This window comes from Nomia melanderi, chromosome 8 (genome assembly GCF_051020985.1).
Source record: "Nomia melanderi isolate GNS246 chromosome 8, iyNomMela1, whole genome shotgun sequence".
In the NCBI taxonomy this organism is placed as follows: Eukaryota; Metazoa; Arthropoda; class Insecta; order Hymenoptera; family Halictidae; genus Nomia; species Nomia melanderi.
The window spans coordinates 18,056,735-18,069,347 of record NC_135006.1 but is presented as its reverse complement, the minus strand read 5'-3'; the positions used below and the strand labels follow the sequence as shown (position 1 = coordinate 18,069,347).

General features: G+C 43.1%; 1 protein-coding gene across 18 annotated transcripts in view; it reads right to left on the bottom strand.

Moving 5' to 3' along the window:
• Window positions 1–12,613, bottom strand: part of mtd (TLD domain-containing protein mustard) — a 203,725-nt gene that overhangs the window by 65,944 nt on the left and 125,168 nt on the right. For 9 of the 18 annotated variants that reach the window (XM_076369879.1, XM_076369867.1, XM_076369869.1 and 6 more), the window contains exons 2-3: window positions 5,765–5,833; window positions 5,226–5,332 (exon numbers count right to left, since the gene is read on the bottom strand). In XM_076369879.1, the coding sequence (XP_076225994.1) occupies window positions 5,226–5,332; window positions 5,765–5,833 (176 nt within the window). Of the gene's footprint in view, window positions 1–519; window positions 764–3,753; window positions 3,818–5,225; window positions 5,333–5,764; window positions 5,834–12,613 lie in introns of those variants that run through there. The other 9 variants (XM_076369882.1, XM_076369873.1, XM_076369868.1 and 6 more) reach the window with 4 other exon arrangements.

The following is a 12,613-nucleotide window of genomic DNA, read 5'->3' as shown; positions in this document are numbered from 1 at the left end:
TCGAATCTTCTAGATCACTCAGAAGCTTCGAGTCATAGAAATAATTCAGATAATTCAAATAATTCAAATAATACGATTGATTCGAATCTCCTAGATCACTCAGAAGCTTCGAACCACTGAAATAATTTATATAATTCAAATAATTCAAATAGTACGGTTGATTCGAATCTCCTAGATCACTCAGAAGCTTCAAATCATTGAAATAATTTAGAACATTCAAATAACACGATTGATTCGAATCTCCTAGATCACTCAGAAGCTTCGAACCATTGAAATAATTCAGATAATTCAAATAATTCAAATAACACGATTGATTCGAATCGTCTAGACCACCCAGAAGCGCAGAATCGTCCAAATAATTCGAACAACTCAAACGATTGGTGTAACCGAAAGATTTCCGAGCATCGGATCGATCAATCGCTGATTGCCCGCAGGGCCTCTGATTCCCGCTCATTTCAAGGTAACGAACGCCCGAGAGCCACCGACAACTAACGACGAGCCGAGTCAACGTACACCTACCCACACCTTTTGCTGCGTACTATCTTTTGGCCAGGTTCCCGCACTCTTCGACTTCCCGATGTCGCCTTTAAACCGGCGATAAACGACCGATTGTTCTATCGAGCGCACAGTCGAACTCTCTCCGCTCGTCCCGTTTCCGTTTCGAAACGACGACCGTCGACGGTAAGACAACGCCAACTACTCTCCGCGTCCGACGAGACGCAGCCGATCCGCCGCGACGACTACTCAGCGCCAGTCCCACCGACGACTGACTATCACTGCCATGTCGAGAGACCGCGTCACTCGCTGGCGCGATAATTCAACTTTGATGCACGTGCTTTATCGTCGACGGGCTCGTTCCCGCTTCCACGAGCGATTTATCTCCGTAGTTGCGAATTCGGCGGAACGTTCTACTTTCGCGTTCGTTTCCGATTGTCTCGGTGTAGATTTTGCTGGTTTCTTCTTGACAGAGGATGGTGTGGTAGAAAGCTCTGTATGCTTTCAGATCTTTCGCGCGTTAAGAAAAGCCCGTGAATGATACTGTGGGACCAATGATCGAATTAGGATCGTATGATGTCGAGCTCGATAACATTAGAAGAAATAGAAAATAAAATAAACGAAACAATTGTTCTTGGTTATTCTATTAGAACGCCGAAAAGGAAGCCACTGTGGTTAAGTCTTTTAACCCGTTGCACTCGACGATATTTTTCGCGACTAACACAATTGATTATCTTATATGAAATAAGAGACAACTATTTTACTTGGATGTTTTATGTGTTGATACGTTACACAAGGTTTAATATTGTGTTAATGGAACACATTCGTGTTAATGGAGCTCTATGTCACATAAGTATCTTTTACCAGATACACCCTGTATATACGAAATATCCAAAGTGGTTCCGCCGTTGAACTAAAAGCTTGATTCTCGATTAATTACAGCCTAGCCAGTGCAAGCAATAAAGTCTGTGTACGCGAGGCGTTTCAAAGAACACTTTGAATTTGTAACAGACTGGCAGTATCCAGGAGAGAAAGGGGATACGCGGTCAATGGTTACTCGAATAATGACTATCGTTCAATTGTGCGTATACACGAGCATCGTGAAACAGAACGGCGAATACTGCGGTCAGCTAAGTGGATCGCGGTCTCGGTGTACGTTTCGTGATTAATATTCGAGGATCGTCGAACTGATATTCCGGATTTTCTATACCGGTTCCGAAACGCTACCATTCGTATCGATTATCAATTGAGAAGCTGCTGCGGTCGTCTTCGTTTTTTCATATTTTCTGATTCCTCCGAACCTTAATGGAATAAATAATCTATCGTATTAATCATATAATAAACATAACCAAACATTTTAGAGATCAGTGTATTAACCCTTTGCAGTCGGAAGTATTTCGTTAGCAATACTTAACATTTTTTAACTAGACAAAGACGATGGTTTTTTTAAATGAATTCATTATACACAGTTCAATATTAAGTATTAAATTTTCTAATTTTACTGTGTCAAATCAAACGGTGACTGAGAGTCAAGGGTTAGTTATCGATTATTGAAATGGGAAGAGAAAAGGGAAATCGTGGGACGATTATTACGCTTCGGTTTTGAGAATTCTGTCGGCTAAAGGTTAATTCATTTAGGAACACGCGAGCTAATTGATCGAGGAGTCGGGCAGCCTTCAAGTTGCACGATCCAGATATACAAGCGAAATTGTTTATCGCGCGAGGGCCGTTTTAATCTATAACGTGTACAAAAAACTTCTGCAACGTTGTTGTCAGTGATAACTCGGCGAACGAGATGCCGGAAATGATAAGAGATACCGTGCGAAGAAAAAAGAATTCCAGTGGATCGAGTTATCGTTCTATATTTGACAAACCAGAGACTTAATTAAATAATGAGTCACGAACGAAAATTTGTGTCGCATTTTTCATTGTGCTCTTTACTAAATTATTCAGCGAATTAGTTGTCACGGGATATTAATGAAATATATACAGTAATTAAGAGGAGGAAATAAATGAAATATTAATGCAAAGAGAATTGCTAAACGAATGACACTCAAAGTGTTAATATTGTGCTCCTCTCGAGACTATGAATTTTAAGGAATTTACTCAATTTTTTCGAATCATGCTGTTCAAATTTCCCGCGCGTTTTAACCTGCAGCCGACGCAGGTAAGGCGGGATTTTCGAATCTCGAATCGAAGTTTCCCGGCAGAAGAATAACTAACCGTTTGCTTTGAAAGCGAAATAAGTCCTTTTAACAGAACAAAATCGACGAAAAATCCAATTGGAGCAGAATTAGGGAAATGACAGTAGAATTTTAACTATTATAACCAATAATTTGGTTTTTCGAAAGATGGACTCAAGCTAATTTCAACATAAACGGTTCGAACATCCTCGACAAACATTCGAAACCGATTGTACGAAGAATCGATAGATCGTACGGTGTACAGGAAGCCGAGCGCGGCAGATATTCAAACACGAAAGCCAAACACGAACAATGTCGAGGCGGATGGTCGCGGATAATAACGTTAACGGTGATTTTAGCAATGGTAAATTTCACCGTAGCTTCTCTCTAGTTTCCGCTTAATATCGTCGTACTGTCAATTTCGAAAATTTGTCAGAATCTCAGTTCATAGGTAGTTAAAAGCAGGTCAGTGTATTTTCAAACAAAATCGAAGCATCGGGTCGACTGTATCGCTTCTAAAAGTATGACAGTTAATTACAAAGAAAATTCTTATGGCTCCATGAATCTCATTTGTTGCGTGTTATTGTAAAGTAATAGATCTTTTAAATTAGCATATAGAAAGAATTAATTTCTGAAAAGAGAGTTAATCGTGTCACTTCGCAAAGGTGAAAAATTCGTATGATTTGACAACGGAAAAATCTGTTGCGAACTATTGCAAAGAAATGTCTCTTGTAACTCATCGAACGAGTAGAAAATAAAATAAAGATATAATTACGTGTCCCCAATTGCTCTAAACGCGCGTGTCCAATGAACGCAGCCCGTTTAATCGAAACGTTCGCGTCGCTCGTTGTCGATCTTCGTCAAGGCGCGTCGGTGTTTCTACTAATTCAAATGGAGCCGACGATCGCGCGACAGTCGAGATAGCGGAGATCGGTCGCCGATTAATCGGGTATCGGGTCACCGATGCGTCCAGCTTGAATACAGCTCGCCGCAGGTTACCTTATTAAAGCTAACCGGCTTGTACTGGCCTAATTACTCATTAAATCCCGCTTAATACGCGACACTGTCCTCCCACCTGCCACGATAAATCCTCCATTATGGTCCCACGTGTGCTGACCGATCATCTCTCTCTTCTTTCCGCATCGCTGCCCGATTAAACCGACCTTTCTACCGGGGAGATACTTGTCAACATTCTACTTTCGGATATTTGACAGGTTTTTCTGTCGATTCCGACATCTTTCCCGTTTATGCGGATTGGCAACTGGAGATCGTTCACTGGAAATTGCGAATTTAAATTGGAAATTCACCATTGAATTGGAAGCTAGAAATTCAACGTTTCATTCGAAAATTCGAAACTGAAAATTAGAAATTGGAGATGGAGGATCCATCAATTAACTGGACTTTGAATTTCAGTGTATCGAAGCTGCAACTTTCAGAATTACCCATGTAGATTCGCGGCAACACGCGTATCGCGTCTACGGTTAATTAACGGACACATTCTGTTCGGATAATAAGTCGCCCGAACATCGGAGAACGCGCAAACTGAGAATGATCGGTAACCCGTTTACCGAAGCGTTTACCGAACAAGCGACAATTAAAATGCCAGCGAAACGCGAGCGCGGATTACAAAACGATCGGTGCGCGTCGGTAGATCACCGTGAAGGAGCGGATCGACGCCGATCGTCGGCGGGCTCGCGAATAAATCTCGCGGCGCGCGCGAAACCGATCGGTCGTACGTGGCATTTGTGCCACTTTAAGGAAAGTAAGTCAATGCGATTCGCGCGAGTAAGGTTGCGCTTGGGATCGAAGGCCTCGCCGCGGTCCGGGATCGAGATCTACACGGCCGGTCAAAAGTTTGGATCCATTTAACATGTAACGTCACCAATTAACTCGCGCTGATAATTCATTCAGCGGTTTACCACTCTTGCGCGATGTGTTTTGTTTCTGGAAGTTTCACGTAGTTTTGTCGATCGTGTCGCATAGAATGATACATTTCAAAGGAATCTGATATGCATGTCCAATTAGCCAACTTCTAGAACATGCATTGCAACTATTTTCATCGAATCACGAACAGTATTCTTAATAATTTCCAAAAGCAAGAGAATTCTATATTTACGCATATCCCTGTTTGAGTCAAAGATAACAATAAACAATAGCAATAATATTCAATTGACAATAACAATGACAAGGTAGTTTCAAGTTAAAGGAACCACATCACTATTGCCATCAATCGAATTCAATTTCGCGTGTCCATGGCAAATGTTGAAACGCTTCGATGCAATAGAAACGGTAAAATGAACGGGAAATCCGCACGACTTCTAAGCGACTCATATTGTATGTCCATGTTCATCATAGACGAAAATTTTCCGATCAAAGTTGTTCGCAAGAAACGTAAGTTATTCTTTGAATCGACGAATTGGTCCTAAACTTTTGACCGACAGTGTATGTATGCACGATGGCAGGCGAGGCCCGCGCGGTCTCCTTTGCTCCGCTCGCTCGCGGAAAGCTTCCGCTCGCGTTCGATTATTCGAGGTTCAGATTACTCACCCTTGGACAGCTTGTCGACGGACTCGAAGCGTCCTTCGACCTTGTTCCGCAACGAATCCAAGTCGAAAGGCGTCGTGAATCCGTGATCCACGCTGCGGCTCTTACTCCTGCGGAAGAAAGGACTCGGTCAGCGAACGATCGCGCGGTTCATTTTGTTATTATACAGGTGTACAGTATTTTATAGGTATATACAGAGATATACAGAAGGATTAGAGAAAAAACGATCTTAACACTTAGCCAACCGAACGTGGAGATCTCCCACTTTTCACTTAGCAACCTTATTGCCTTTTATTCTGTTTATCTTTTCTTTTGTTGCTATGATTTGTTTACAAAGCACAGTTTCTAACCGAATGAAGTTAAGAACTTAAGTTAAGAATTTAGAAGTTAAGAAGTTAAGTTGAGTTGACGAACTCAATTGAAGATAATGGAGGAGGTTGTAGTTACAGTTCTTTTTAGTCGCCTAAGTGTTAATATCGATAAACTATTAATACGAACACATGCAGTAACAGTTTGCGGGGAATAACATTGGTTGTACGTACCTGAAGTAAGAGGACGTGAGGTTTTCGGTGGATCTCGAGTGCGTGACATCCTGGGACATTCGCCTGGACCTACGGTGCGACAAACAATCCAAAACAACAGGCGGTGAGAACACATGCGTCTACGTGCCAAACAAAATCAAAGAAACTCAATGAAAATATTCAACGGTTCAAGAGTAAAGTATGCAAGCGTTCGGAGAAGAGTGAACTGTTCTATACTGTTAGAATTTTCAGGGAGATCCAAACCTTTTACAGGCGTGCGTTCAATGTTCTCCGAACGGAGGATAAACTGGCTGAAATGAAATAATGGGAAATTAACTTATAAAAAGCAATTGCAGTCTACAGCTTAGCGGATCGCCGAAACGCGTAAGAATTAATAACACTGAGATTAGAATGTGAACACTCACTGGAAAACCATGCAACTGAAAGTCTTTGAGACTGCGTATATAATAACGTTAATTAACACTTAAATCTATGTCTCGAACATCGTTCCACCAACGGGTAGTTTCATATCAATTGGGAAACAACGATTAACCTTAGAGAATAATTTCAAGTTGAAATGTTTAAAAGCGTCCTTCAACGATTTGGTTAAAGATGACGTCAAAGAGATATTTTCAAACGCGGTGTCCTTCTTCGGTACCGCGTTTCCGGCGAACCGAGACCGGAAACACGAATGCAGGCCCACGGTAACGAGTGAACTCGTCAGGGTGGCTCGGCAAATCGAATTAAAGCGTCGGGAGCAATTACCGCCGGTCTGAAGCGGTGCCACCCGATCCGCCATGTTTGCGGCTGCACGCGAAACATCCGCCAAGTTAACCCTTCGCCTTTTGGTATCGTGTCAAACGCGTGACGAACGTTTCTCATCGAATTTTCAAATTTTCAAATCTATCCGAAACCTCCATCGCTTTCCTTTCAATCATAGTCAAGATAACAGACAAGGGATGCTTCATTCACGGTCAATATCATCTTTCTGTGATGAATAACCTTCGAAGTAGACGCTGACGTAGAACAATCGAATTTCGTTCTTCTAATAAACGCTTAACGATCGAGTAATCATGTTTCATCGAGCAACCGTGAAAGAAATGGTTCAACAATGGGTTTAACCCTTTACTCTGTAGGCTCCAATATTGCTCAGGAATAACAGATATTTTAAAGAATCTTAAAGAAACTACCCCAAAATTATTCGATTTCTCACACGTCCAAATTTTGCATTGAGAAGAAAAATGAAAGATCGAGGAAATGCTACAGTATTTCTCATTTTTGTCCAAGTAGCACAGTTCCCGAAGAAACGGTCGGTTAAAAACGGGGTATCCACGAACGAGCAACAAACTGACAGAAAAGGGAAGGTGTCACGTTTGGCACGACGCCCACGCGGGAAGCGATCGAAATAATCAGTCCGGAGGATAAGCGCACGGCAAAGGATTCGACGAGCGTCGAGTCAACAAACGGCGCGTTTGTTCCGCGATGCAAAATGGAGGAGCGAGAAGAGAGCCGGGAGACGGTTCCCGCGGCTCCGTCCGGCGAGTGTGGGACGCGGTAACGTAAATAGTTGACGACAGGAAGTGGATCCATCGGTCGGCGCGCGTTCGCGTGAAACGGGAAACGCGTAGAAACACGCGGCGATATTTCACTCGGGTCTATAAATATTATGCGCAGAGGTAGAATCAATAAGCCGGCCAGAGCGATGGTCACCGGAGATATAAATAATAAATGTGACTCCGGAGGCGATGCAGTTGGACGTGATAGCCGGTGTACTCTGAAATCCATCTCATTTAACGCACCGATGGAAATGGCGAACCGACGCGCGCCGATTTTCCAGGGGACGGACGATTTATTCGAGGGAATAAATTTGATTCGTTCGCTGGAAAACAACGCGAATCTACAAGTCATCCGTGGGGAGTTTCAGTTGCGATACGCGAAAATTCCAAGTTGCGAGTAAAATGTCTCAGATCGTTAGGACGCAGTTCTGATCCTGAAGAATTCGGAAATGATCGAGGAATTTGGAAACTTAGGGGTTTAGATTCATAGAACGAGACTTGAATCTTCTGAGGCCTGGATTTCTAATGTTTACTGAGTTCCAAATGTTTACCGGTGTCTACATCATTGTCAGCCATTCTATAAATCCTACATCATTGCTAGCACATTCTACAACCTGCATCACTACTATTACATTCCATAACCCTTACATCACTGCTAATGTTTAACACTAAAGCTACCGAGTTCAATTGACTTTTGAAAATTTCGCTATAGAAACTCCAAGAGTGCATCTGTTCCGACTTTAATCAATTTACAATTCAATTTACGTAGTTCTAAATGAATTTCTTTAATTTCTCAGAGAAACATTCGTTACCTTTCTAATAATTACAAAAAGACATCATGGGTCATTTGATCCATCAGGTAGTTTTAGTGTTAATGAGTTCCAAATGTCTACTGACGTCCTGTTTCTACATGATTGCGTCTTCTACGAATCCTACACAATTGCCTACACAGGGGTTCTACAACCCCTGCGTCATTACTATTCTATTCCATAACCCTTACGTCAGTATCCCCTACTAGCCCCGCATCATCGCTATTATCCCACGATTCCCAAACGGCCGTGCAGCTTTCAGAGGTAGGCAACCGTCTCATCAATAATTCGATCGTCCGACGCAATTTCCCGCAGGAACTGGAGCCATTTAACGAGCACCCGAGCGATATTTTATTCACAGCGGGCGGGACGCGTCTCGTTTAAGGGCGGCCGTAAACATACACGAACGCCTCGCAACCGCATTAACGTTGCGCCGCGCGCGCGAGAGATGCAATCCCAACTGTTGCTCGCGCGGCCAATCCCGCCGCGCCGTAAACCGGGAACGCGTCGCTGGTTTATGCGCGGATACTTTGCAGCGACGGCTAATACCTCGCTCGATTTCACGTCCCGCGTCGTTGTCGATCGCTTCATCCGGCCCGACCGGGTCCCACGACACACCCGTATCGCGCACGCGCTCGCTCACCGAATCGCGAGCAGCCACCGATTAAACTCCATCGACCAGTCATCCCCTTTCTCTCTTTTTCAACGGGTTCCGTGCTTCCTTTCGGATTTTCGTTTTTAAAGGGATAGAGTTCGAAGTATACCGTGACGAATGAAAACGAGCGAAAAACATGAGGAATATCGGATTTCGTAAGCATCAGGTGAATGTAATTACTGATATCTTAGCCAACCGAATGGGGAGATCTCCCAGTTTTCACTTAGCAACGTATTGCCTTTTATTCCGTTTATCTTTCCTTTTGTTATTTAGTAAGTCTTGAAGTGGGATTATTTGCAATTCATCAGATACAGTTCTTTTTACAAAACGCAGTTTCTAACCGAATTGAATGGGTTCAATTGAAGATAACGAAGGAGGTTGTAGTTAAAGTTCTTTTTAAAGTCTGAAGAAACTGAAGGTAAACTATCGTTAGAATTTTTATAGATTACATATTAATCGTAAGTGCTCGGATCATTTCCGAGATCTAAACGAACAAACGCTAATTTCCGTAACAACAGTAGCACAAAGTATATCATACATGCCCGTAAACCTAGTCTCAATGAATATCTTATTCGATTTTACCCGTGTCTCACGAGAAAGGTATGTCCCCGTCTCGAGATAACATTCGGCGCTTCAAGTACAATCACATTGCTATAAGATATCGTACAAAATCTCTCCATCAATCAACGAAATTCAGTTCGCTGCCAGCGAAGTCTATCATGCTCTCGGTAATGAAATCAGTACGAAAAATCACGTCCAGGAATCGCAGCATCCACGAACAAAGGACAAACGAGTTCCCACTCGAGTCCTGTTTCTAAAAATACCTGTACGACATCAGATATCGTTCAATGACAGTCTATTTATAACCCAGAAATGTTCGAGTCGTCAACACTCTGACCCATATTCCCTATCGTCCCATCTGCCCCGCGGAGAACCGAGGAAACCGGCGAATTGTCCCATTAAGGGACAATCAGTGGAACTGGAAAGCGTGGAAGCGTGATTCCTCGGCTCTCCTTCGTCTCTCCGCGGCGTTTATCTTGCCGGTGATTTCGTTAGATATCGCCGGCCGATAAAGCGTGAGCCGTCCGTGAGCGGACTGCGATGGAAACGGGTTTCCAGGTGGCGCACGGCGCGGCCGAACGACCGTCTTCTCCTCGAAACTCGATAACTTCGAAAGTGCGAGCGATACAGAGAAATGCTTCGAACGAAATTTTTAACACTTCGCCGGCCGCACGTTTATCGCACCGCCGTTAGGTTGCGAGTATGACGCAGGAAGGCAAAAGACAGTTTCAAACTGACAGAAGCATCTGCTTGAAAGATTTGAACAAAAGACGATCTGGTAAAGTGGAAGCAATTGTTTCTCGAAAAATAGCATCGATATGTATTCCTATACAAGCATCGGAATGATAATCACGCGTACGTGACAGCGGCCGATAACAGCTGGCGAAAAGTCACGTGTACGTGACAGTGGCCGGTAAAGTGTTAAGATATAGAGGGGACACATGGTGGTTACGTTTTCTTCGCATTACGGGGATATTTTGTTCTTTTAAAATTTCAGTTCAGTAGTTTATATATTTTTCTTATACAAACTTCTTTGACCCTTTGCATTCGTATCGGTAACCTTAAATTTTCGTTACGCGAGTAGTCGAATTTCGGGGTTTCGTGGAGACGGCCGCATTGCGCGGCGGAGTGCAACGCGGCGGACAGGTATGCATCGGAAGGGGCGAAGGTGGTCCCGTGTGCACCGGTGCAGCGCGTAAGGCTTCATCCCCACTAGCAAGACAGGTGATACACTCGCGTACCGCTGATTAGCAGACAATGAGGCAACCTTCGATTCGTTATCTGTGCATTGTTGGCGTAGGCGGGAAGCTTCTGCGGAACTGCTGGGCAGATGGATCTTTGTGGAAATTTAACCCTTTGCGATCGACAATATTTCTTACTGTAGATATTTCATACTTTCCGATGAAATATTAATGATATTTCTCAAGATACGTTTGAGAAATTTTATATCGAATGAAAGAAAGTTACACTTCGAAAATGGAGATGGAAAACAGGTTGCCTCGGGAAAAGGCGTGAAAAGCTGGCGTTAATGTCAAAGTGTAAAAATACCGTTCGAATGTTTACTCGTATTTTTACAGTCAATTACCTCAAAGTGAAACCGCGATTCATCGTTGCGTTCGCACATTCTAAAAGTAAAAGCACCCGACGACGAGAAGTTAAATGAACGGGCGGCTTCATCCATCACGGGCGAGATCGCAGAAAAAGCTAACGAATACGACAGCGATTTGATTATTCCCCGCGATCCTTCGAACACAACGAAGAAGCTTCGCGTACGTTGCACAACGTCGACGGCTAACGACGCTCGAAGATCGCCTCGATAGATTGCGCGCGGTCGAACGGACGTTCCACGCCGACGCAGTCGTTTTCTTTCGTTTACATTTTTCAATCTTACTAAATCATTGCATTGGTCAATGAATAATTTACAGGTGAAAATGATTATTCCGTTTCTTCGTGGAACGAACGGTCGCCGTTCGGTGTTCTAATTTCGCTCGCAATTCACCGTGAAACGGAGTCGCCGGTGGGAATGAACCTTAAGCGAACCCCGACAGGCTGTTTCGAAATTTCCTGCGACACCTGCGTCCATGGTCTTCCCAGACGTTTCGCAAAAACCTTGTTGAAACAATGAACGACTCGCGGTGGGGACCGACGTCTTCTCGGGACGACGATTCGCTTTTCCATATTCTCGTTAACACGTCGAATGCCACGGAAATTTCGGTCATACTTTGCTCATAAACTGTATTGAAATTTTAAATAAAATATTAAGTTGTATTCAAGTTTTTTTTTAATTTTATATATTTTGATATCGTTTCTTGATGTTTTCGGTATAGATAAATATGTGGGACTCCTAGAACGAGCGATGATCATCGTTCATTCGCCAAGAATTGTTGATACTTCGCGTAGTATGAAAACTGTAGGTTAATCAAAGAAACGTTCTCATATTGCTCTTGTCATAATTAAAATACAGGGGCAAGGAAGTGTTTCGGTAAGTTTCACTAATTTCCGATACGCTTCGTTAACCGCCGCAAAGTTCGACTATTTTCCAATTAATCTTCTCGGAGCTCGGAACTTCGCTAATTTTTCGCACGCCTCGCTGGCTGCCCGGTTAACAAGTTCGTTACCGGCGTCGTGCATTCGCGACAACCGCGGTCTTGTAAAGCAGGTGGAATTAAAGTTACACGGTCGTTTTTATTCGACGTCGTAAAGAAGAGAGGAGGCGAAACGATCCTGGGCTCTGTCGCTTAAACGAATGTCCGCCAGCTTTTCCATTGCGGTCGCTATTACGAGAAAGGTTTTTATCCGGGGCAACTTCGTATGCACCTGGTTACACAAGTTATTCGTGCTTCGAATGCACCTGGCAATTTATTCGTTTAATATTAGAACAATTTATCGTTCCCTTTCGGTTCCAAGTATTCCAGTACAGGGAGAGCTTTATTCGATGCAGTGGCTACTAGAAAATCGTGCATAATGGTGAAATTAACGTTATAATTTATACCGTTACGATCGCAACATGAATCGAAAGGGATTTTTTGAGCTAAGACTTGAAACTTCAGAGATCTGATAACTTTTGATATCTGAAATACCTATTTTGTTGTTACTATTATTACAATTTTCTCGGATTGGCAAAGATTCCAGCTACAAGCATAATAGCAAACAAAAAACTACAGAAGAAACTATAGATTCATCCGTGCCTTTGATACTATATAGTATCGTTCTCAGTCCAGCCATTCGTCGCGTGTTCATTCATGCCTCTTTACGGTGATCTTGTCCCTACTGTGAATCTATTACACTC